The 26,892-nt window shown below is 43.2% G+C and overlaps 1 protein-coding gene across 1 annotated transcript in view; it reads left to right on the top strand.

Annotated features, from left to right (window-relative positions):
- Positions 1-11,684, top strand: part of TAF1B (TATA-box binding protein associated factor, RNA polymerase I subunit B) — a 58,603-nt gene extending 46,919 nt beyond the window's left edge. Inside the window, exons 12-15 of the mRNA XM_007456930.1 lie at positions 1,729-1,819; positions 5,799-5,869; positions 6,422-6,644; positions 11,320-11,684. Of these exons, the coding sequence (XP_007456992.1) occupies positions 1,729-1,819; positions 5,799-5,869; positions 6,422-6,644; positions 11,320-11,524 (590 nt within the window). The 3' untranslated portion in view covers positions 11,525-11,684. The remainder of the gene's footprint in view (positions 1-1,728; positions 1,820-5,798; positions 5,870-6,421; positions 6,645-11,319) is intronic.
- The last annotated feature ends 15,208 nt before the right edge of the window (positions 11,685-26,892 follow it).

Genomic DNA, 26,892 nt, shown 5'->3' with positions numbered 1-26,892 from the left:
ATTCCAGTTTCTTAATGTTCTCACTAGGATTTATGTTCATTGTTTTATTTTTAATTTCAGCTTTTTTGAGGTATAATTGACATATAAAATTGTAAGATATTTAAAGTGTACATTGTAGCAATTTGATGTGTTTGCATTGTGAAAGGATTCCCATGAAGTCAATTAACACATCCATCACCACTCATATTTACCTTTTTGTATGTGTGAGAATATTTACGTTCTCTCTTAGTGCATTTCAGGTATACAATACAGTATTACCAACTGTAGTCACCATGTTTTACATTAGAGCTTATTCATCTTATAGCTGAAAGTTTGTCTCCTTGTACCAATCTCGCCCTCTTTCCCGCACCCCTCAGCCCCTGGCAGCCACTTTTTTACTCTATTTCTATGAGTTTGACTTTTTTTTTTTAAATTCCACATATATGTTCATTGGTTTTAGGAGCTTAGATTTAATGGTGGCAATTAGTTTGTGTGTTCTTTCCAAAACATGTGCAGCATGCTTCTTTCTGCACATTGCTTCATGTTGGCTTCTACATAGAGTAAAAGGTTGGACAAGACGTTTTCTGACGTTAAAGGGCCTTCATAGACTGTGTAGACATTTAGAGTAAAGGGTGCTTTGACATATTATCTTCCCGTGACCCTCAAAATAAACCTACAGTGTCAGCAGGGCAGGGATTGTGGTCCCCATTCTCTGCTCCCTAGCTGTCCACTGTCCCCTGCCTTCCCACATTACTGATGAGAAGTTTAAGAAGTTATGACTCACTTAAGGTCAAAGAACCTTGTGTTCTATTAATTGTTACAGTTTTCCTTCTTCCTTATAGCTCTTCTGGTAGTCGCCTGTCCTCTGTGGCTCTGTTGCTCTGTGGCCTACGAGGCCATAAGTAATGATTATATTGGCCAGTTGAAAGATTTTTAACTAGACATTGAAGGTAGACTATCTTCGTTAGAGAATATAAAAAATTCAGCCTTTCACTCAGCCATCTTCCTCCTGTCAGCCTTCCTTTCTTCAAACTTCCTCACTCTCTAAGCCTCTTTCCTGCTTTACCTTTAATTTCACTTTTTTCCTCCCTGCTCTTCCCATCTCCCCGCATGGATTGAATAAAAGAGTGAGGAGTGTAGTTTTACGCTTGACTATATATTCAATTCTGTTGTCTATCTCACCCTGACATCTTGAACACACACTCACTCCACCTGTCCAATGCAATCCACTTTCTTACTTGTCTCTAGAGTCTTTGGATTTGGATTAGGATTAGGAAGAACAGAAATAGGAGCTGATGAAACTAGAAGTCTGGTGCCATCGCACACATATAGCCATCATTTGTTCCTTAATTCACGTATTCCTAGACATACTGGAGCACCACCCTGTGCCAGGCACTGTGCTGGGATCTGGGTCGGGAGGAAGAGGCCTGATTGTGTAGTCTTCTACATAAACAAAATATGTCTTCTATTCTCAGGGGGGTGATAGTCAAATCTAGGAGAAACAGACATTTTTGGTTTTGGTATAATTTAGTTAGGGCCACAGTACAGGTAGGAACTCAGAGAAGGGAGTGACGGCAGATTGCTCAGCAGTTGTGTTAGAGCGTGGATACAGCAGCACCTCCCTCCGTAGTCTCCAAGGGCTGGTATGTAAATGCTGAGTCACATCAGTGAGTGAAGACTCAGAGGAACAGTGTGTGTTATAGTAATGTGACATGTTTGGTTAATAATCATGGATTTCATTTCTTTCAGATAAGCCATGGTTTGATTTCAGAAAATGGTACCAAGTTATGAAGAAAGCTATTGATGAAAAAAAACAAAAATGGGAGGAAGCCAGGGCAAAGTATGTTATCTCTTCTAGTTTTAGATTTACCTACTTTATTTTCAAGTCTGTTACTTTACATTTGAAAGCTGAAGTTTCATCAGTTTAGACTCACCAGCATTGTGACATTTTTTCTAGAACTGTTGAGCCATCTATCCAAATTAACTTTTTTCTTCTTTCTTTTACTATTAACTAAACTAATAATGTCCTTTTTTATTAATGTCTTTCTGGTCCAGGATCCAATCCAGGGTACCATACTGTACTCAGTCATCAACTTTTTATGATTCGCATGACTCTCTTCTGCATTTCTGATATTCCTCCCTCTTTCCTTTCTCAAATTGGATCATCTCCCATCTATGCTTCCCAATATTACAAAGATTACAAATGTCAACCTGTGACATATGTAATTGGAATGTTCCCCCCAAATAAAGTTTCCTATAAAAATCAAAACAAAGGAAAGTGGAAAGAAAATAGTATACTTAATTCAGTCAGTCTCACTGTTTGACTTTGAGCTCTCATTCTGTTGTAGGTCCATTGTGGTAGAGTGGAAAGAGCGTAGCGTTAGAGACAGTGCAGGGCTTGAATCCTGATTGTATTACAGCCAGCTGTTTGACTGTGGGCAAATGACTTAAGTTCTTAGCCTCAGTGCACTAAAACATAGTTAGCTCATAAATTTTCAGAGACACTATCTTATGTAATATAGGGTACATTGCTATAGATCTCTGATTTGAATGGTTTTATATCTATTCTTAGAACTTGGAGTCTCTGTGAGACTCTGAAGAAAAAGTTAACATCTCTCTAGTTTATGTAAATTTACAGTAGTACTCATTTGATCAAGTAATTTTATAACCCTTGAGAAAAGTCAGTGTTCCTCAAATTAGTTAAAATGATAATTCATTCAGGTCCAGTTTCCTCATCAATAAAATAGGGCTAGTAATGCCTGCTTTATACTCTTAACTAACAACTAAATTTCAGGTTTTGCAGGTAGAATTAGATTATTTTTCCTCTAAATTTAAGAGAGCATTTAAACAGAGAAACAGACTTATAGGGATGAATAAAGTGCTGTGGGAGAGAGGATCCTTGCCAGAAAGGGGAGATGAGCAGTTTCTTCCTGTTCAGGTTGGACAATGATGAGGGAGAAGAGGTGGGAGGTGAACTTCTGAAAGCCACGGGCCCCCGGGGAACTGGGTGGGCCCTTCCTCTTCCTCGTTGGAGGAGTCATTGGATCTCAGCAGGTAGAAGAGTAGCAGCAAGAACAGAAGGTTATCCTGTGTTTTTAGGTTGTCCTGGAGAATCAGCCATTGGACCTTCATGTTTGGGGGCCAGCTGGGGTTGTCTTGACCAATACTGCGAGGCTAGGTATTCAGGGGCCACGCCACTTGGGCGTCTCTGTAGTGAATAGGCATTCATGAACTCAAACTGGGCAACAGCTTACACTTCAGACATAGCTATTAGAGCCCAAACTCATGTTGCAGTGCTACAATCAGTTGCACATCTAAGACTTCCTGACTTTTAGCTACTTAATGGGAGAATTTAGTGACCAAAGAAAGTACGTCTAGTTTCTAAATGGCATTTTCCAGACAGACACCAGGCCCCGGGGAGGAGCTTGTCCAGGGGATCCATTACCAAGATCCTTCATAGAGTATGTGCTTTGGGCTGAGTGAGGTAACTTATGTAAGTCACTACTGACTGATGTGTGGGCACAGAGCCCCAGTGCATGCTGATTACCTGTTTTACCCTACCCCACCTCCATTGTTGACGTAAATTTCTAATTTTCCTCTCTGTTCTTCTGGACATCATCTTCCATATTGTCAGATAGTAGTTACTAAGCATGGGTTCCTATGCATGGGATTATGAAAAACACTAATAAACAGTAGTTGAAAGCCTAAAAACCCCTTTAGAGACTGCTTTGATGACTTCCAGTTTCCATGGAGATGTTGAGAAGAACATGGTGGAAAATTTCAAAGCACTTGCCAAAAATCTTTGCAGCCTTTTAGGTTAGGCAAAAATTTTCTTAGATATGATACCAAAAGCATGATTCATAAAAGAAAAAAAAGATAAATTAGACTTCATCAGAAGAAAGAATTTCTGTTCTTCAAAAGACCCTGTTAAGAGAAGCTACAGGTTGGGAGAAAATATGAATCACATATCTGATAAAAGATTTGCATCTAGAATATATGAAGAATTCTCATACGGTAAGAAAACAAACAATTCAGGTTTTTAAATGGGCAAAAGATTAAGTTCACACAAAAATCTATATATGAATATATGTAGATATATATACTTCATTCACAGTGGCCAAAAACTGGCAACAACCCAGATGCCCTTCAGCTGGTAAACAGATAAACAGTAGCATATCTGTAAAATGGAATACTATTCAGCAGTAAAAAGGAACAAACTTCTGATACATCCAGAAATATGAGTGAATCATAAATACAGTATGCTAATGAAAGACTCAAAAGGTTGCATATGGTCTAATTTCATTTATATGACATTCTGGAAAAGGCTAAACTATAGGGATAGAAAAACAGATCAGTGGTTGTCTGAGATCAAGTTCAGCTGTGGGTATGGAGAGGGGTTGACTGACAAGAGGCATGAGAGATTTTTGGAGTGTGGAACTGTTCTGCAGATTAATCGTGGTGGTTACACAACTGTATGTGTTTATCCAAACTAGTGGAACTGTGCACTGAACAGGGTCAGTTTTACTACATGTAAATTATACCTTAATTTCTAACAGTGGGGAAACAGGTCACGTGGGGAGACTGGACAAACAAAGCATACAGGGCTTTGTGGCATCCTGGAGAAAATGTTAGGACTTTGTAGTGGACCTCTGTTTTTTGTAGTTTTGGGAAGAGATAAACAAAGTAAAGTAAATTTTTAAAGAAGGACTATCTAAACAGTATTATCATTTTAGATCGCCCACTTATCCCATCTTCTGGGCATATGACCCCAAGGAAGTAAGAGTGCCTCCTTGACTATAGCATAATTGCCACCTGTATGGGCGTTTATTATAAATACATAAGAAAATCTATCTAGATTAGGTATTCACAAGGAATTTTTAATAGTGGGTTTATCTAGGGAGTGGGATTAGACTGTTTAGGGAACTTCTTTATTATTAAGAGATTTTTTTACCTTGAGTATGTTGTCACTTATTATTTGATAAAATAAATAACAAAAAGATATTTGAAAGAATCACAAATGAGAAGCTCTCTGAATATTTTAAATGTGGTATGGTTCATTAAAATTTAGTTCACCCATAATTTTCAGGAAGACCATCGCCTATTAACCATGATTACACCTCTACATCAGAAGGCAGGCACTTACAGTTAACTTTGTACAGGTTATCAGAATCAGAAGTACCACCACCTTCATCCTCAGCAGAAGGGCATTTGGTCAAAGACAGGTATTTCTTAGGTGGCTCCACTTTATGAGAACAGACAGCAAGGGAATTTTATGGTAAGGGAAGCTGTTTCTGTGTTTTTTTTATTTATTTATTTATTTATTTATTTATTTATTTATTTACGGTACGTGGGCCTCTCACTGCTGTGGCCTCTCCCGTTGTGGAGCACAGGCTCTGGACGTGCAGGCTCAGCGGCCATGGCTCACGGGTCCAGCTGCTCCGCGGCATGTGGGATCTTCCCGGACCGGGCCACAAACCCGCGTCCCCTGCAACGGCAGGCAGACTCTCAACCACTGCACCACCAGGGAAGCCCCTGTTTCTGCATTTTTATGTAATTAATCATTTCTTTGGGATCTTATGGCATCTGGGAGACTTTGGGGAGGAGCATATCTTTCTGTGGCCTTGCTGCCTCCTTCAGTGCTATTTGCCTACTCCTAGGTCATAAGCTCTATACAGACATGTGTCAGTAGGGCATTCTAAGTCAGAGCTATTACACGGGGTATCATGAATTTCAGACACTGCTTTAGAGAAACTTCTCTGAAATGTGTTGAGGTCCATTTATTCTCCATTCTGCTCCAAATGTTTTTCTACCTTGTACAGGTATCTATGGAAAAGTGAAAAGCCACTCTACCACTCAGCGATTGACAGATCAGTGGTATATAAAAGAAGGGGTGAGCTGCATTTCCTCTTGTTAATGCCAAGTAACAATACAGTTGTAGAAAAGCTAAGTATCTTAACTTGAAAAGTAAATGCATATGTACTTTCTTCACTTCTTTAGGAAGTGTTCCAATGCACATCCAAAGAGACATCATCCTCTGCAAGAAATGTCCATAGGAATCTTATCTATTTATTTCAGGAACATTGCATTATTCAAAACAGAACTTAAGTTTCCACCAAAATCTAAAATGCCATATACCTATGACTTTCAGAACTCTTTATCTGGAGAACTGCCTTTAGGTTGTTTTGTTCATTCTTTTTTTTTTTAATTGTGGTAAAATGTACGTAACATAAAATTCACCTTTTTAAAGCCTTTTTAAGTAGTTCCTTGACATCCCTCATCCACTGTCAGTTTCCCCTAGTGTTATGCTCTTATATCGCCGTGGTGCATTTGTCAAAACTAGGAAACTAACGTTGATACATTACTGTCAAGTAAACTGCAGACTTTATTCGTGATTTAATGTTAGTTTTTATTTTATTCCTTTTCTTTTTTCCTTCATTTCCAGAAATGGTCGTGAGTCTACAAAAACAATTTAGCACACTGGTTGGTTCAACACCAACTGTTGAAAAACAAAGCCCTTCAAGTTTTCAGTTCAGCTGGACCGAAGAGGGCAGTGATAGAACATGTTTCCATGGGCATAGCCTCCAGGGAGTCCTGAAGCAGAAAGGCCAGTCACTGATGACCAAGAATTCCCTCTATTGGCTGAGTACTCAGAAATTCTGTAAAAGGTATGTGATGCTCTTAGAAATGACAGGATAAAAAACATGATGAAACTTGTAGTTTGGCCTGCAGTAGTATTCTTCTGTAATTAAAGAAAGGCCATGTATAATTTAAAGGAGGTGGTTGTAGTAAGAGCCAGATAGGTTATTTGTTGGAATTAGAAGGTGGTGAACTTAGAATCAAGACACTCAGAATTACACACTGAGTGTTGTTTAAGGGATGGGCGTGTTGGCTAACCTCACGGTGATAATCACTTCACAATATACACATGTGTCAAACCATCGTGTCGGACTCCTTAAACTCACATACAGTTGTATGTCAGTAATATCTCAATAAAGCTGAAAGAAGTTTTAGATTATAAAGACTTTTCTGATTGTAACCTCATATTTTTATACTAATCTCATTCCCATATTGACATAGGAATTGTCTGTAAGGCACATTCCCATAGTTAAGAGGACGTGCTCGTGAATCCAGCTGTTCATATCCCAGCCCTGCCGCTCGCTCGTGTGGGCAGGTTATCTACCATCTCTACAGCTCTGTTGCCCTGATTGTAAAAGCAGGGTATGGTACTGACCTTCCTCCCCTTCTCAAAACCTCTAGCAGCTCCCATCTCCTTCCGAGTAAAGTCAGGAGAGCCTGTGGGGCCTCCAGCCCTGCTCCTCTCTGCCCTCCCGCTCCTCCACGTGCCGCGCTCGCCGCCCAGGTTCACACCGGCCTCCTGGCCGCTCCTGGAGCTTGCCAGCCACACTCCCCGCGCAGGCCTTGGCACGTGTCATACCTTCAGCCTGGAATGCTCTTCCACCATGTGTCTGCAGGGGCTCACTTCCTTCAGGTTTTTGTTCAAATTTCACTTCCTCGGAGAGGCCTTTGTTAGCCATCCTGTCTAAAATATCACAGCTCTGCCCTCACACCCACACACACCTCATCCCTCTCTAACCTCCATGCCTATCTTTTTTGCTTATAGCTTTTGTTACTATTGAATGTATTATGTTATTATATATATAATGTATTATTATATATTTATTACATATTATTATATATTTATTTATATTATTATACATACACTAGAATGTCAGGTCCTTGAGTGCAGGGAATCTGTCTTATTTAATGAAAAATCTCAGAGACTAGGACAGTGCATAGCACATAGTAGGTGCTCACCAAGTATTTGTTGAATGAATGAATGGAAAATAGAAGCTGCCTCATAGGGTTTTCATGAGAATTAAATGAGATGTATGGTGTCTGTCACATAGGAAATACTCGATAAATGATAACTATGATCATTTTTTTAAACAAAACTAATTTTCTGTTGAATAGTTTAACTTCCTGAGTTGAGTATCAATCAAGATAAATAAAATGTAGAAAATACAGTAGAAGATACTAAAAGGAAGTTATCTGTGTTAAAATTTACTGCTCAAAAAAACTTTAGCTGAGTCTAGAATGGTTAAGGAGTATAACTGTCTTAACAGCAACCACGAAAGGCCAGAATCCCAACCTTCGGTCAGCTCCGCATCTGGGGTGATACAGGCCTTTGAGCAGTCAGTGCAATGGCTTTTTTATAACTGACTCACTTTGTTATAAAGCAGAAACTAACACACCATTGTGAAGCAATTATGCTCCAATAAAGATGTTAAAAAAAAAAAATGATTTAAGGTTTCGTCGAGAGGAGAAGAGGCTGTAGCCCTGTCCCGCGAGGGGCCCACAGACAGGACCGGGAAGTTAGGACGTGGCGCGCTGGTGCTGTTCTGTCTGCAGAGTCAGCCTGGGGAAGTTAGAGGGGGGCCTGTACCCTACACTTCTCACATCGCATGATTAGTGGACTTTTGGATGTTCCTCATGGGTTTAATACTGTAATAAAAGATAGTTAGTTATAAATAAATAGACCTTGGTATAGTTGGCGATGAAACAACCAAGATATTTTTCTCTGCAGGAATTACAAGGCTAAACACCAAACCATGTAGATGAATAATTTTATGATCCCATGATTTTATGCACCAAAATCATCCATCAAATCACTTGCCTATTTAGACCACAGCCTAGAACCACAGAGTAAGCAAAAAAGCGTTCAGCTAACCTATCAAAAGGTCACTGAGTCCATGACACTTCTCTCAGAAAGCTCACTCGAAGCCTGCTCACTCTGCCTGGAGGTGTGTTTCTGTCAGGCTGAGTTGTCTGATTTCCAGATTCCTCATCATCAAAAGAAACAGAGTAGGCAGGAGACTGAGAGGTGTCTGCTGATAAGCGTCTTGACAGCAAATATAAATGATATTCGTCTGACAAACAATAGAGGAACCAGCATGAGAAGCAGAAGCAGACAAAAGAACTCAAATTACAGTGGTCTGAAGTTCATTCATGACACACAGTAGCTCCACAGAACTAAATAAACCAGACCATGTCTCAGCTTTAACACAGAGCGTGTCCCCAAATTGTGTGCATCCTCTCTAGATTTGTTTTTCTTACCTGTATTTTCTAATATTTCCACAATAAAAGTGGACAGGTTGTCACAATATAATTGTAAAGGTTTTAACAAATATGCTGAATATGCTTTGCTTAATAATAGCCAAGTAATGTATAACTCAGTTTTAAAAGATTTCCATCCAAAATGGTCACAATGAAATGTTTTGATGCTTAAGAGAGCAGATCTTCAGCTACGTGGAGAATTTTGTTACACAGGAGGACTCATTTTTGCGGGATCAGAAGAGACAAACATTGTACTATAAAATGATTTTGAGAACACTCAGGCCTTGAGAGCTAAGCAGAGAGAGGCGGCGAGAGCGCTCCTGATGCTCGACGGTGTTTATCCTTCCTCTCTGAGGCGCAGCCAACAATCTTGATGAATTTAAATGATTATATATTATATTTGGTTTGATCACTTAAAACTTTAGGAAAGTTTAAACTTTCTGAGTTTATGATAAGGAATGTAATCCTTAAAAGATATTGTTATTGATTCAGCTTAGAAATAGGAAGTCTTACTGTAGCAGATACTTCGTATACCTTTTCTTAGCTTTTCTGCTGTAAAAATAGAGTTTTCCTTATGGTCCCTATAGGCAAAAGAACAATATTTTTACCCTTTTTGTTGGTAATATTTTGTCTGAAAGGATCTCTCCTAATATAGCTAAAATTAAAATTTAGGAAAGAAGAAAAGCAAGAGGGCAGCATCAATGACTTATATTTGATTTCCATTAAACCAGGCAATGCACAAACAGTTGAGGCTTTTCAATTTCCTGCTAGTGAACATAGTAGGGTATTAGCTTTTTTGTGTATTATTAAAATCGGCTTAAGATTTTAAGTGAAAATTTAAAAATCAATTTTAAAGGAATGTAGGGGAAGCGAACATTTTTGAGCCCTTACTATGTGCCAACCATTGGTTAAGTGCTTCATATATATTCTCATGCAATCCTCTTTTCCATCCTATGAGGTGGTACTGTTATTTTTTCCTATTTTACACATGAAAGAACCAAGAGTAGTTACCCATAGTCAAAACTGATGGGTGGCAAACTTTGTGGTGCAAATAGAAACATTCCTTCAGGAATTTAGGGCCATATATGTTATATAAATCATAATATCTATACGTTTATATCCTCTGTGTACTGTTCACTTGTTTTTTAAAACTTTTTATTATGGAAATTTTCAATTGCACTCAAAAGCAGAGAGCACGGTATCATGAACGCCCCTGTACCCGTAGCCTCCCCACTTGAGCAGTTGTCTACGTGGCTAGACTTGCTTCCCCCATGCCCCAACTCCTTCACCTCTCTGCTCCCAGATTATTTGGAAGAAAATCCCATACACTGTAATTTTCTTAAATAAAACCATGATACCATTAATCAGACATAAGAAAAACTAACAGTAATTCCTGAATCTCGTCAAACATGCAGCCATTGTCACGTAATTTTTTAAATAACTCAGAATCCACATAAAGTCCATACATTGCCGGTGGTAGAGATATCCCTTAAGTGCTTTAATTCATAAATTCCCCCTTTATCTCTTTTTTTTTTCCCCCTTGCAGTTTACTTATTGAGTAATCCAGGTCGTGTGTCCTGTATAATTTCCCATAGTCTAGATGTTACTGATTACAGCCCATGATACCACTTAAGGTGTTCTCCTGTCCCCCTGCTTATACCTTGATATAGTTAGAGATTGATAGAGTTAGTTAGCAGTTTTAATTAGTGTTTTAGAGATTTTATGGTAGTGAGAGATTTGATCAGATTCAGGTTCTACTACTTTAAAATAAGCAGAATTGCTTTGTAAACTCTTCTTTCTATAATACATACAGAATTGCAACATACATTATTAAGCCTGGTGTCTTATTTTGGATGGGAGTTGGGGATTATTTTTTTTTCTTTCGTTTGTTTTAAAATATGTCCAGAATCTCTCCCTGTCTGCTTTTGTTTGTCTTGACCATGGTAAGAAGAGGGGGCCCACCTGGAGTGGAACAAGTCATGAGACCTGGCTCTGTACCACCTGTGTCCCATGGCATGGTGGCCAGGGACAGTGCTGAAACCTTTTTCCTTTATAAAATTTAGGATTCCTTCCAAATTGTTCTGTTTTCTTCCAGCTCAGAGTACTATTTTAAGCCTAACCATATATATATTTTAAGTTATTTGGGGGATGTTCAAGGGATGGATGCATACATACGTTTCTAAAAGACCTTTAAATGTAGTGTCTTCCTTTTTCTTCCCCTTCTAGCTATTGTAAGCATGTGACAACCTACGAAGAATCAAATTTTTCTCTGAGTTATCAGTTTATACTAAATCTCTTCTCCTTCTTGCTAAGAATAAAGACCTCCCTTCTCCATGAAGAAGTGAGCTTAATAGAAAAGAGACTTTTTAAAGCAAAATACAGCACAACAAAAAAGAAATCTTCAAGATCCAGGAAAGCAAGAAAATGTTGAGAAAAATGAAATGGAAACTTTCTGGGGAAAATATTTTAATAGTGACAGTAATGTCATATTGTAATATGACATTACAGAGAATGGTGAAAAATAGAATTTCGCTGCAAGCATGTACATACATACAAATATATGTATCAAAGTGCTTATTAAAATGTATATTAGAAAACAGGTGGCCTTCCCTGGTGGCGCGGTGGTTGAGAGTCCGCCTGCCGATGCAGGGGACACGGGTTCGTGCCCCGGTCCAGGAAGATCCCACGTGCCGCGGAGCGGCTGGGCCTGTGAGCCATGGCCACTGAGCCTGCGCGTCCAGAGCCTGTGCTCCGCAACGGGAGAGGCCACAACAGTGAGAGGCCTGCATACTGCAAAAGAAAGAAAAGAAAAGAAAACAGGTGAAATTTGTTTGAATTTATTTTTTAAATTATGAATGTTCTCATTGTTAAAATAATAATGTTGTATAAATGGTATCCAGGAATTTGTATTCATTGTATTTTAAAGCTAAATTTTCTTTTTAAAGTAGATCACTTTCTTAACTCTTTATATCCCAGAATAAACCCCAGATGGATCAAAGATCTAAACATTATAATCTTTTATATATACATATATAAAGTATTAGAAGCAAGTGTGAATGCTGTGATGATCTTGGATTGGGGAAGGACTTTCTAAGATGTCTCAAAACCAGAAACCAAAAGGGAAAGATTGATAATGTGACTACAAAGTCAAAAGCAAATGACAAACTGGGAAAATATATTTGTAGTATATGATGGACAAAGGAATAATTCCTTTAATGTATCAATGCCACTTGCCAAGCAATAGGAAAAAGATAAGCCGAACAAGGGATGTGAAAAGATAGCTTTCTGGAAAAACAACAACAACAACAAAGGCCAAGCTAAAAAACAGATAGGATACTCAACCTCACTCATATTAAATACAAATTATGGAGATATTATTTCCCACATATTAGATTGGCAAAGATTATAAAGGTTTATAATACCTGGTGAGGGTATTGGAAAATGAGGCATTCTGATTCATAGTTCATTTATTCATGCAATAAACACTTACTGAGCAACTTCTCTATGTTCCAGGCACATGCTAGACCCTGGAGGTACAGGACTGAACAGGGCCTTTAAAGATCATCTATTCTAATTGGGCAGGGACAAATAGTCTACAAATAAATAATATTTGGGGTAATGAAGTGCAATGAAGAAAAAGTAAAGGGTAAGTGATCAGGTGGGCCATTCTGTAAAAAGTAATTGAAGGAGGACCCTCTGGGGAGGTGACATTTGAGCCAAGACCAACCTGTATGAAGTACAATCAAGGGAACAAGCCCTGTAGCCGTCCAGAGGAAGATCATTCCAGGCAGAGGAAACACGCAAAGGCTCTGAGGCAGGAGTACGCTTGATGGATTCAGGGAATAGCAAATCGTTTGCGTCAGCTGGAGATTTGGGGTCGAAGGGGAGAGAGGTAACAGATGGCTTGGAAGAGGTTGCCATCAAGGCCATGATCAGGGCTTTGGCTTTTGTCCCAAGTGTGTCACAGGAAGCCATTGGACATTTTTGAGCAAAAGAAAGATGTGATCCAACCTATGTCAAAAGGATCAGCTTGGGGCTTCCCTGGTGGCGCAGTGGTTGAGAGTCCGCCTGCCAATGCAGGGGATGCGGGTTCGTGCCCCAGTCCGGGAAGATCCGACATGCTGTGGAGCAGCTGGGCCCGTGAGCCATGGCTGCTGAGCCTGCGCGTCCGGAGCCTGTGCTCCGCAACGGGAGAGGCCACGACAGTGAGAGGCCCGCGTATCGCAAAAAAAAAAAAAAAAAAAATGGATCAGCTTCAGTTCTTAAATGTAGGAATCATCAGCATATAAGTAATATTTTAAAATGGTGAGACTAGATGGGATCTCCTAGGGAGTCAGTATAGAGAGAAAAGGTTTTCATAGATACTCCTTACGAAGTTGAACAAGTTCCCAGCTACCTACCTCGTTTGCTGAGAGGTTTCGCTCAGGAATTGATGTTGATTTTTTTTTCAAATGCTTTTCCTGCATCTATGAGATGCAGGTCTTTCTTTTTTAGCCAGTTAATATGGTAGTTTACACTGAGTTACAAATGTTAAACCAACCTTAGATTCCTAGGATAAACCCCACTTAGTCATGATCTATTATCCTTTTAAAGTACTGTTGAATTTAATTTGCTGAAATTTTGTTAAGAAATTTTGCATCCATGTTCATAAGGAATGTTGTTCTGTAGCTTTCTTTTGTGATTTCTTTATCCAGTTTTGGTATCAGAGTAATGCTATAATCACAGAATGAGTTATGAAGCATCCCCTTCTCGTTTGTTTTCCAGAAGCATTTGTGTTGGGTTCTTCCTCTTATATAGGAGGTACTCAATGCATGTAATCCCCCTTTCAGGCAGTAGGTGGATAAGATTTTCCTGTGGTTGAATAGTTTTTAGATATGAGCACACTCACTCAGAGAAGTAACACTTCTTTATTAGGCTTAAATGTAACTCATAAGGTTGAAATGCATACAAAACCTTATTTTTTTTTGTGGGTGCTAAAAACTTTTTATAGCTTTGAGCAATCTGTCTCAATATTTTTAAGTGTATGGAACTTGTTAGTAGATAGTGAAGGGAAGCTCATCTGGATTGGGTCTGGATTGGGAAAGTTTTCTTTGTGGGAAGGTTTTCAACTATAAATTCAGTTTGTTTAATATCTATAGGGTTATTCAGGTTATCTCTTTTTGAGAAAGCTTTGCTCTTCAAAGGACACTGTTATGAAAATGAAAATGAAAATTTAAACCACTGGCTGGGGGAAAATATTTGCAAAAAAAATGTTTACAAAAACAAGCCCTGACAAAGGGTTTGTATCTGTATAAATAATTCTTACAATCCAATAATAAGAAAGCAAACAACCCAGTTAAAAATGGGCAGAAGATTTGAGCCGACACTTCACCAAAGAAAATACACAGAGAACAAATAAGCCCTTGAAAGATGCTCAACATCATTAGTTATTAGGAAAAAGTAAGTTAAAACCAGAAGGAGATACCACTACACACCCAGTGGAATGGCTTAAATTTTAGAAGACTGCCCATAGTAAGTGTTGGCAAGGATTTGGAGCAACTGGTGCTCCCAACTGCTGATGGGAATGTAAAATGGTACAACCATTTTAGAAAACAGGTCGGTAGTTTCTGGAAAGTGAAAAATATATCTACTATATGATCCAGCCATTCCACTACTAGGTGTCTACCCAGGAAAAATAAAAGCATTTTCCACACAAAGACTTGTACAGAGATACTCTTAGCAACTTTATTTGAGATCACCAAAAAAGGTAATCAATCCAAATGGCCATCAACAGGTGAATGGATGTGGTGTACATCCATACGAGGGAATACTTAGCTATAAAGAGAGACGAACTATTGAAACAAGCGACAACACTCTGCTCGGGGTGGGACTGGGGGTAGTATATAAGAAGCATGTCTTTCTATAACTTAAAACATTGCTTTCCAAAGATCTGAATTGGAAAATTATTTGAATATGAATTTTACGGAATCAACACCATGATTTGAAGTGCTATGGGCACTTCAGTTGAGTAAAGAGTTGAATTTGTTAACAAGCCCTCCAGGTGATTCTCATACACCTGGAGGGCTAAGCTCATGGCCATGCAAAGATAGCATGCATGTGCTGAAATTGAGTTAAATTTCGTATTAGAGTGTGAGAACCACTGGCCTCAGGGCCGTCCACAGGCAGGGGCACTCAGCTCCAACAGCCGCCTTCCATATCCTCACTGGGAGCTGCTTCTGGGTCCTTTCCACCCTCAGGGCACCTTAGTAGGCTGGGCAGCCATTCCTTCTGTGCTGCCATCACCCCACCCGTGTTGGCACAGGGCACCCTGTAGGTGGTCTCCTCAAGCCTTCTCTGCCTAAATACTTGCCTCAGCTATTTCTAAACTGCAAAGGAACATGATTATGAAATAAGGCAGAAGCAGGCAAAGTGCCATAATGGATGTACAAATAGAGCCCAAAAGGAGCATTGACGGGGAAGAGACCTACACCCCTGGGAGGCTCGGGCGTGGAGGAACTGGATTCCTGGGCAGGCTGCCCCTGCCAGAAGCAGGAATCAAATCTTTTCAAATTGATTCCCCTTTCAGGGGAGCTAATAAATTATTTTGCCACTAGAGTGACTTGTGATACTTGTTGATTTGGATGGAATCTCTTTTATGAATAAATCGCATTTAGTTTTGTTTTTTTTTTAGTTAAATTGCTTACCACTGCAGTGAAACATACTTTTACAATTTAGGGGACCACCCTAAAGGGAAGTAGAAGCAAGTAGGATTTCACATGGTCTCAGATCCAGTAACCATTGTAATAGTGTGAAATCAGATACTTCTAGGGGGTGAAAATAGAATACAGCAAATACTTCTGGGAAAAAAGTCTTCAAATTGTTTTATGTCTCTCAGTGATCAGTCTAAGCTCATGGCCGTGCAAAGATAGCATGCATGTGCTGAAATTGAGTTAAATTTCGTATTTTTAGTCGTCTTAGATCATCAAAACATCTCGGAAAGCACAGCTGTGAAACGCACTCATTAAGCACCTATCTACTTATTGAACATTTTACACGTTTTCTCACTTGATGTATTTAGATAAATCTAGCCATCTACAACTACAGCAATTAAAGATTTCATCACAGTAGATTAAAGCAAAAACTTTAAACGTGTTAAAATATTTCTTTAAAAATTTAAATCCGGTGAAAATACAATGAGCGTCTTTTCCCACGAGAATACAGAACATTGTCCCAAACAGTTCATTAGTCTACAGGAGTAGCTCATACATGTTGAACGTAGTTCTGTTGGTTTGGGGTTTTTTGTTTTTTAATCCTTAAAAAAATGCAGGTTTCTTTAGGCAGTGTGAGATTCTGTGTTAGACTTAAAAGGAATGGGAGTGTCTCCTACCTGCCAGCTTTGGCTTCTCTTGCATGGGATCAATCAACAGTGTTATGGGAACATAATGATTGTTCGCAGGGCAAGGAGCCTTATCTCACCTGAAGGGTAGCATTTCCCTCTGGCCGGAAGCAGCAGACCTGTCACTGCCACTCAGAAGTGGGACTTCTGTAGCCCAGAGGAAGGAGGCCGAACACTGACCTGCAGAGTGTCTATAGTCCTTTGTTATCTCTTTGGGATTTTTCCCCCCTCCATTGGCACAAAGCCACCTAGGGGGTAAAAAAAAAAGAATTGCACCCTATGTTGACACAGAAAGCTATACTGCTTGGAAGGAAAGAAGCATTACTTACGAGTCTCAAGCAAAACCTTGAATAGAATTTCCAAAGTATGGTGGCTATAAAATTCTGTTGAGTTATTAAACATTGCAGATAGCTAAAAGTGTTTAAAAGTGTGTACGCGGGCCTCTCACTGCTGTGGCCCCTCCCGTTGCGGAGCACAGGCTCCGGACGCGCAGGCTCAGCGGCCATGGCTCACGGGCCCAGCGCTCCGCGGCACGTGGGATCCTCCAGACCGGGCCGCGAACCCGTGTCGCCTGCATTGGCAGGCGGACTCCCAACCACTGCGCCACCAGGGAAGCCCTAAAAGTGTGTATTTTTATCTTGAGTATTTAGCCATTTAAAATGCCTTTGCATTCTTGAAAGCCAAGTAAATTCACACAGTATTGTCTCACAAAATGTTTTCAAGAAGCCCTTAGTGTATGTTCCCTTGTGAAGTATTTAAGCATAAAGTGATTTTAGTGCCAGACTTACCTGATAATACACTATGACTTGAGAAGAACTTACAAAAGAGTCCTTTATTGACTATAAATTAAGTACCTGCTATTTCAGCTGACTTGGCCTTTTGCCCTCTGCAGCAATGATTTCCTTCTGGAACAATTATCAAATATCAAATATCCATAAAACATGTAAGGTACATGTTTTATGGATATTTGAGTTGAACAGGGTGACTCACAGATATTCCCAAAGGAATTTTTAAGTTAGAATACCACTTAAATGTAATTATCTTTTGTCACCACTGTTGTCCACGTTAATTGAGATTAAGTGATTAAGTTAAACATTACCTAAAATGAAAAAAATGGTCTCTGAATTTTAAAACTCCCAAAGTTAAAGTAGCAAAAATGTGTTCTTTACCATGTTAGAGGATAAGAAAATGTTATAAAACATGTTTACTGACTTTCGCCTTTCTCTTCTTAGAAATTCACACCAGAAATAAAAGTCTCCCTGGGAAGGTCTCCGCTTGGGGTCCCTGGCACCCTAAGGAGTCAGCCTGCTGGGGTCCTCAGGCAGGGGCCAGCCCCTCGCCACGCCCATCTAGCCACAGAGTCTTTCTCAAAGTGCAGCCCAGGGATCTGCATCTGATCAAGACGGGGCTCCCCTGTCTGCCCCCTTCTCACCACTGCCTGAGGATCAGAGTGGGTGGGTTGGCCTCGGAGTCTGCATTTTTATTCCCTGGCACCCCACCGCCCATCCCCAGGCACAGAGGGTAGGGACTACCCCCCACCACCTGCCTCCACCTCCCCGACCCCAGCCTACTTCAGTCGCCCCTCTGTCTGAAAAGCCATCAAGGGGAGCTCCGTTCTTTCAGTTCCTCTGCACCCACAGCGCCTCCTGTTTTTGGCATTTAGTATAGCCTGATTCAGCGTGTGTCCTGTTGTCCTAACTAGGCAGGAAGTTGGACACTGGGGGCCATTTCTCATGGCTCCATATAGAACCCTACATCCAGTATTTGTTTAATAAATGTCTTTGATGAAAGTATTGATGATAAAAAAGGAAAATTACAAAACGCTTCCTACTTTCTTATCAGTTACCACAGTGCGGTGATCACTACTTAGTGAATGAACTTAGTTGTCTGCCTTCCAAATGTTGGTTTGGAATCAAACTGAAGTACTTTTAAGACAGAAAGGGGGAAAGAAATGGGCAAAACTTTTGCCCACAGTCTACCTGTGGCCTCATCCGCTATCTGTATAGTACTCAGAACGTGCCAGGCACTGTCCTAAGCACTTGACCCTAATCGCCTCTTTTAATCCTTGCATCATCTCGGATGATGTGGTACTGTATTACTTCACAAATAAGGACATTGAGACATTCTGATCCCAGGTAGCCTCGCTCCAGAATCCGTGGGCTTTACCAACTTACAGAGCTATCCCTGGAAGACCTCAACCCCTGGTGATGTCAGTGTGGAATCTAAGGAACCGCAATGCTACTCCAAAGAAGAAAACATTAGCATATGTGAGGTGAGTGTATCCTCACCGAACCCCTCCTCCAAGCCTCCTCCCCAAGCCTGTTTGTCCTTTGTGCTCTGGTCTCAATCACAGCTCCACTGGCTAACCACCCAAGCTATATGTCGCCAGCCCTCGCTACCTGTCACCGCCAACGTCTCACCCGTCACTCAGCCCTGGTAGTTCCACCACCGAGTTTGTCTCTGGCTAGTCTCTAATCTTCCGTCGACACAGTTACCACCCACCTCAGGCCCTCATCTCCTCCCCCCCGGTACGTTGCAAAACCTCCCACCTTTCCAAACATTTCTCATTCCCCTGCCAGTTATTTTCCAAAAATAGATCTAATAGCGCTTTGAGGCTCAAAACCCTTTGATGGCTCCCTGCTGCTGGCTGGGTCCATTACAATGTGGCTCCCACACAACTTTCCCTGTCTCACACCCTGCCCCTTCTCCCTCCATCTCGGGCAAGGGGCTCCTGAACGCTCACGCTCGGCACCTTTCTCGGCACCTTTCTCGTGCTGTATTCTCTGTCAGGAGTGTCCTCCCTTGTCTCAGGAGAACCTTCATTCCTCCTTGGTGACCCTGCTCCAATGCCATCTCCTCCACGTTCCCCACCTCAGCTCCCAGGCAGAATCCATCCTTCCCAATGCACAGAGCACACGTCTCATTAGGGCATTTACAACATTCGTGCAAACATGCCTTGGTCTCCAGATGGAGCAATTTGATTGCCAGACAGTGAGTTGAGTATGTACCTATACACCTGGGGCTGGGTGGGAGATTTTGAGGTTAAGACACTTGAGACCTTATATGAAAAATAGAGTTCACAAAGATAAAATGATATATGTAACATGCCATAGAAGAAGCATATTTAGGGGATTTTACACATCTAATTGGTGATAATGAGGTTTATACAATTAATTTCCACTTACCACCATAGCTCATCAGAAACGCTGCAGGATTTCTCTCCTACACATTTTCAGTGAGACGCCTGTACATCGGTTTTGCTTTACTAAGGATCACATGTATACTAAAAAGCACGTTTTGTACTTTGCCTGGTCCTCCATCTACTTGTCAGAGCCTCTGATTTCTTTCCTCGGAGCTGCTGTCCTCATCTGCTGATCCCCACAATGACCCCAGGGTAGAGTCCCGTGGAGTTTTGTGATGCTTTGACGGATACCTACGTAAGTAATGCTCAACTGTCTCCCATTTCCCAAGTAATACAGCCATAGTGATGCCCACGATAATTTCAGACGAAACACACACCAGTCCCTTTCCCCTCATTGAAAGCAATCCTGATTTCTACTTCTTCTTTCTTTTTTTTTTTTGCGGAACGCGGGCCTCTCACTGCTGTGGCCTCTCCCGTTGCGGAGCACAGGCTCCGGACGCGCAGGCGCAGCGGCCATGGCTCACGGGCCCAGCCGCTCTGCGGCATGTGGGATCCTCCCGGCCCGGGGCACGAACCTGTGTCCCCTGCATCGGCAGGCGGACTCCCAACCACTGCGCCACCAGGGAAGCCCTATACTTCTTCTTTCTTCACGCTTGTCGCAAAGTTCCCCTGATTTTTCCCTTCTCCTTTTTTCAATCTCTAAATCTTCCTTTCTCTAATTACCACCAATAGATGTAATTCAAAATTCCAGATACTGGAATTGATAGTCTCGTGGTGTAGAAAAGATACACAAAAGTGAGTGTATCTACACATAAAAACCGAGTTCATGAAATGTCAACTTTGGGCAAGTGACAATCCCTTTCCCTGTTTCCTACCTATGAGATTAATATCTCTTGTATTAAAATTTGATGAGATGCTACAGCTTTAAATGGATATTATTTTTTTATAGTTGAAGATGTTTTACCACTAGACACCTTTTCTTTGAAGAGTAAAATATGCAAATGTGAGCCAGCAAGCAGAGCCAGGGCCTCCCAGCCCCCCTGCCTGTGGTGTTTCCTTGAACTGGCAGGAAGCATCATGGCTCCACCTCACTCCGTGTTAGTCACAGGCAAGAGAGGTTTCCTGTTGCAACTGTTGAGCCTTCACTGGAATGACTGATCTACAGTGAAGCCATAAGAAAAGAATGTGAGATATCTGGGTTCTAGTTGCCAGAAGGAGGGTGACACCCACATTGACATGGCTCCTTGTGTCTCCATTCAGAAACAGGGAGAGAGTCTGGATGGAGGGCCAGGTATTGGACGAGACTCACCTGAGACCACAGTCATCCTGACCCAACAGGTGGCCAAGGTGGGGCAGGGGCAGAGTCTCCAAGAGCAAGCACGTTTGCAGCAATGCCACTGAAGACATTTGAAAAGAGAGTGTGTGGCAAACACAACGTGGAGAGTCAGTGCTTGGGAATCAACTTAGAGAACAATCAAACGCCATCTCCCAAGCCAGATGTGGTCACAAGGAGCCCCAGCCATGGCCCTGCCACATTGAAAGTGTCCAGGCTGCTTTATGATGGGGCCACAGGCGAAACCCCAGAATATCAGGCAGAAATACTCACATATCAGCTGCACCACAACCTAGAGGGAAAGTGTGGGATTTGGAAATGAGATGCCTGGGTTCATGTCCCGAGACTATGAGACTTTGAAAATATTGTTTGATCTCTCTGGACCTCGTTTCTCCATCTACAAGATGGGCGTAACCCTCTCTACCTCATAGGGTTGCTTTAAGGATCAGGCGACTCAGGTACGTGATTGCTTTGAGCACCGGCTGCCTCCAGGAGGTTGCTGTCATTACCATCCTGAATAACAACAATCGTTGATCCTCTGTAATGTGCTTATCCCCATGCTAGATGATGAGGGATTTTAAAAAATATGATATATAGTTTCTGTTCCTTAAGCAGCTTATAATACAGTGAGGAAAATGGGGAGATGGAACATATAATGTTTATTGAGTTCTAATAGGTCTGGCATTGTCTGACACACTTTTCATGAAACAAAACAAACCTATCAGCCCTTGGTGACAGGGATCTCTCATATTCCCCAGTTGAGGAAATTGAGGCTCAGAGGTTCCAGAATGTCCTAAATCACAGAGCTGGGAGGCAAGGGTGGAGATTCCACACTCTCTCTTCCACACCCCATTTGTCCGGAGTGGATGACTTTCATCTCACAAGAGGCACTGGCAAACGGGGTGAGACACAGTGGCTGTGGTGGACGGACTGGTACAGATTCGTGGATGTCAGGCATGGAGGCTGTGCCCTCGTCTTGCCACTACCTCAGCTGCCCCTTCAACATGGGCTGTTTCAGGGTGAGGCCCCTGCCTGTGACAAGGCCTGCACATGGCTGGTCAGCCTGCAGTTAGGTCGCATGGCCAACAAACAAGTGCTTGGACGGATGGGACAGGGTTCCTGCCCTGCTGGTCTCTAAAGACGATGGAAGCCAACCATTCAGGGCCTTGGAGCCAGGCATTGCGTGAGATTCTTTAACTGCATTATCCTTTGTAACTCTGCAAAACTTGATACTGGTTTCCTCATTTTACAGTTGAGAAAACTGGGGACTGGCAGTGAAGCAGACTGCTTAAAGTAAAAACAGAAGGCAGATCTGAGATTTGAATCCAGACCTTATGCACTTAAAGTCATCCCCTCAAACTCATGCAAAACTAAATTAACTAAAAGGCACAGATGCTCATGATGAGTGCTTATTCGGGGGTAGCTGAGGAGCTGAGGGAGGAATTTGTATGGGATGGGAAGGGTTCCTGGAGGAGATGGCATTGGAGGTCGGCCTTGAAAGAAGATGCAGGACAGGGGTGGTGAGGTGGAGAGAAGGAACAGCACAGGAAACCAGGGGCCTGAAATTGCAGGATGTATTCAGGGAACTCTGTAATGGGGTCCGGGGCATTGGGGGCTTTTAACTGGGACATAAATTTGGAACTGTAGGTTGGGGCCAAATTGGGAAGGAACTTGAATGCCAGGCTTAGGAGCTTGGACTGCAGTCTGTAAACTGTGGGTAGCTAAGATCAGAACTATTCTTAGCAACCATTCTTAGAGTTGGGGGACACTGGTGCTGGAAGGGACCAGATGACCTGTCCAACCTCATCCTTTTCCGGAGGCCCAAAGAGAAGTGACTCTACTGAGGTCACCAGCAGGTCAGTAGAACACAGGTCTGTGACTCTCCCAATCCACCTCCCAGTCCGCCTCTTTACTTTCGCAAGTCTGTTAAAACCAGGTGGTCTCCTACGGGAGAGGGGCCCAAAATTCATTTCCTATTCTGAAGCCCACGACTTGGGAAGTTACCTCAAAGATCCTCCTTCTCTTAAAAAAAAAAAGGACCCAGGGGCTTCCCTGGTGGCGCAGTGGTTAAGAATTCACCTGTCAATGCAGGGGACACGGGTTCAATCCCTGGTCCGGGAAGATCCCACGTGCCGTGGAGCAACCAAGCCCATGCGCCACAACTACTGAACCTGTGCACTAAAGCCCGCGAGCCACAACTACTGAGCCTATGTGCCACAAATACTGAAGCCCGCGCACCTAGAGCCCGTGCTCTGCAACAAGAGGAGCCACAGCAATGAGAAGCCCGCGCACTGCGACGAAGAGTGGCCCCCACTCGCCGCAACTAGAGAAAGTCTGCATGCAGCAACGAAGACCCAATGCAGCCAAAAATAGATAAAATTTTTAAAAGAATTGTTAATTAAAAAAAGAAAACACTGATTGCTTACTCATGGGGTCTAGTTATCAGACATCCATACGGAGAAATAATATGCAGCCATTTTTAAGGTGCAGTAGATGTATAGGTGCTGACATGGAAAATGTGCAAGACCCTATAGTAAGTGAAAGCAAGCAAGCTGAGGAGGGCTGGGCACAGTATGCATCCCACTGTATAAGAAAATAAAACATATGTATGTTTGTGGATGCATATGATATATCCGGAAAGTTATACGAAAACTGGTAACAGTGGTTATCTCTGGGGAGAGCGACAGGAGGGAAGAGGGAGCAGCTCTGTGCTCTAAACCCTCTGTATTGCTTACATCTCCTTCTTTTTTTACTATAAACATGTATTATTTTTATAATTTTAAGAATCATAAAAAAATTTAAAATAAAGAAGGTATTGCCAACAGCACATAGATATGGCCTTTAACTTCTATTTCAGAGAGCTCTTGGAGACAAACTAAATAAGCCAATACTCAGATTTACAAAATAGACCCAATGTTTTTTCTTAGTACATCTAAGTTCTAATAACCTTGGGCCTTTACTGTTCTTGGTTTTGGATTTATGGTTTGATATTTATTCATTCATCCCATATTTATTGTGTGCCTATCGCGTACCAGGCAGTGGGACTGAAGCACGAGGTCGTGCGTCTTCTGCAATAGGAAAGTCATTTAAGCCAATCCCCGATGTGGTCCAGATGGGAGGAGGCTGAGGGCCAGAAGAGATGCCTGCAGAGGAATGTACCCATCCAGTGAACACTTCCTGGACAGCTTCTATGTGAATACCAGGAGGCTGGGGACCGTAAAATGAAAGCAGTACAATCCCTGCCCTCTCTTGAAAAGCTCCCACTTATGGTGGAGACAGAAACAAACAGAAAATCGAGTATTACAAACAGAATGTGGTTAAGTGTGGTGATGGGGTGATGCACAAGTACCGTGGGTGCACATGGGCCACTTAACCCAGCCTAGAAGGCCGGGGGGGGGACAGCTGGAGGAAGGGGAGGGGGTCCTAGCCCAGCCTGGATGCTTGAGTGGAGTTTGCCAAGCAGGAAGAGGGGGAGCAGGGGCTGGGGGGCAGGGCGTGTTCTTAGCAGAGCAGAGCAGGGCCAGGAGCAGAATCGCAAAAGGGCGGGTGGAGCTGTTCAGTCACACTCGTGCTAAGGCGTCTGGACTTTATCCAGAGTGTAAAAGGTGACACGATCTAAAATTTGTGCTTGATAAAGGTCACTCTGGCCACATCTGGAGACAGATTAGAGGAAGAAGAGGGAAGGATGAGGTAAAGAGACATTGTTTCCCAACTTGAGTCACATCTGCGGCACAACTCTGATGATTTGCACCATATCCGGGGACCACGTGTACTATTATTTACTTAATTATTTTTAAGTCAGCCCACTTTAAAAATATAATTTATTTAAACAAGATAGTGAAGAATAAAAAAGGACAGACTCCCTGGCTCCAGCGTGGTACCCAGGGCTAGAGGACAGAAACTGGAAATGGCAGAAGGGCATGATGGTGAGAAGCGTCTGTGGCTGCCGGTTTAGGTCCCAAGAGGCCTAGAGAACAGGGAGCAGGAAGTTGGTGGGAGTGGATGAGGGATCAGCTGGTACTGAATAAAGGCCCTAATGGCCTCCATGTTGCTAAATGCCCATCTTCCTTAACCTCCTGGCAGCATGTGACCTGGCTGACCACCCTTCCTCCTTGCTTCCTTTTCCTCCAGTGTTGGTCCCATTCTTTCCTCTCTCTGCCACTGAGATTCATCGCATCTCCAGGCTCTCAATACCATCTCTGTACTGATGATTCCCGGATGTCATTTCAAACCTGACTTCTCCCAGGACCCCAGGCTCATATCAAACCATCTGCTGATACATCTACTTGGATCTCTAATAAAAACCTTGAAATTAACATGACCAAAATGAAACCTCGACCTCCTCCAGACCTTCTCTGCCTGCAGTCTTCCCCATCTCAATGATGGCCAAGCATTCTTTTCAGTTTTCAGCTGAAAACCTTGTAGTCTTTGACTGTTTTTTCTCTCACACCCTATATCCGATTTTCAGGAAATCCTGTTGGTTTTACCTCCAGAATAGATCCAGAATTTGACCACTTCTCACCACTCCACCCTACCACCCTAAGCCAAGCGACTAGTATCTTTGGCCTGGTCTCCCTGCTCCCACATTTGTCCCCTACCACCCAACAGCCAGCTTATTTACTTTCAAACAGGAGTGAGGTCATGTCACTGCCCTATTCCAAACCTTCCAATGCTTCCTCATCTCACTCAGTAGATGCCAAAGACTGTACAAGGGCACCCAAGCCCCACAAGTAGTGTTCCCTGCCTCCATTACCTCCCTGAATGCATCTCCCTTGTCCTTCTGTCCTCCAGCCCTTCTGGGCTCCTGCAGTTCACCGAACGCACCGGCCGTCCCCACCTTCCCCAAGGCTGAGCCTCTGCCTTTATTTTGTCTACGGTCTGTTACCGAAAGAAGGATGCTGGAAGAAGGCAGGAAATTCCGTCCCCTCTTTCCACTGCAGTATCCCCAGCATCTAGAACAGTGCCTGGCATGGAATATTTGTTGAATGAAGGGCAGACCCTGGAGAAGGGAGCTCCGGCTCAGGAAGGACAACTGCGGCCAGGAATAAGTAGGGGCGGAAATGAATGGAAGTTGGCTGGTGAGAGGAGTGAGCCGGCTTTGGGGGGGCCGGGAGGGGCGGCAGACGGGGAGGAGAGCGCAGGGTGCCGGTGAAGTCGGGATGTGGTTCCCAGCGGGCTAAGACGTAGGCATAGATGGAAACTCGAGACTGGTGGGGTCGTCCAGAGGGGTGGGGCCCAGGAGAGGGGAGGGGCAGGCACTTGGGACGGAGGCGGCTCCCGCGAGGCTGGGGCGACCACGCCACGGGCACCCACGCTGGCCGCACCGGGGGCGGGGGAGACAACGGGTTAGGAGGCTGTGGCAGTCTTCCAGTGACTGTCACATAGTGGACAATCTGAAGTGGATGAACAGGGGGGGGTTCTAAAGCCGGAGAGTGTCGGTGGGCAAGACGAGCAGGGAGACATCTGAGCTTCCTCGGGCAAAAGCCAGAGCCTCGTAAGTGCACGCGGAATGAGAGGTGAGCGGGGGCACGAGGAGGGCGGGGCGCGCCGCAGACCCCAGGCGGGAAGGTGCCCTAGGCAGCCGAGCGGCGGACCGCGGGCACCGGTGAGGGGCACAGGCGCCGGGTGGGGAAGCTCCATCACTGGAGCAGCGCGTGGCTTGGGTGGGCGGGCGCGCGAGGAAGGAAGAGCGCCCAGCGCCCGGGAAGGCGGTGCCAGGGCACGGCCCGTCCCGCGGGTGGGCTGCCGAGGGCCGTGACCGTGGGGCAGAAGTGGGACGCAGCGCCTGGCCGCCCTGCCGTGGGAGCGCGGAAGACCGCCGAGGAGCTGCAGGTGCGCACTGGGAGCTTCGCGGCTTTGCCAGTCATGACAGGAGGGAGGCCGCGAGCGCCGGGCGCGCCACACGGACGCGGCCACGCAGAGCGCCGGACCCCCGCCCGCGCCGCTCGG

Source organism: Lipotes vexillifer, unplaced genomic scaffold, assembly GCF_000442215.2.
Source record: "Lipotes vexillifer unplaced genomic scaffold, Lipotes_vexillifer_v1.1 scaffold390, whole genome shotgun sequence".
Classification (NCBI taxonomy): domain Eukaryota; kingdom Metazoa; phylum Chordata; class Mammalia; order Artiodactyla; family Lipotidae; genus Lipotes; species Lipotes vexillifer.
Note: the sequence above shows the minus strand (reverse complement) of the source record. Positions and strands in the feature narration are given on the sequence as shown.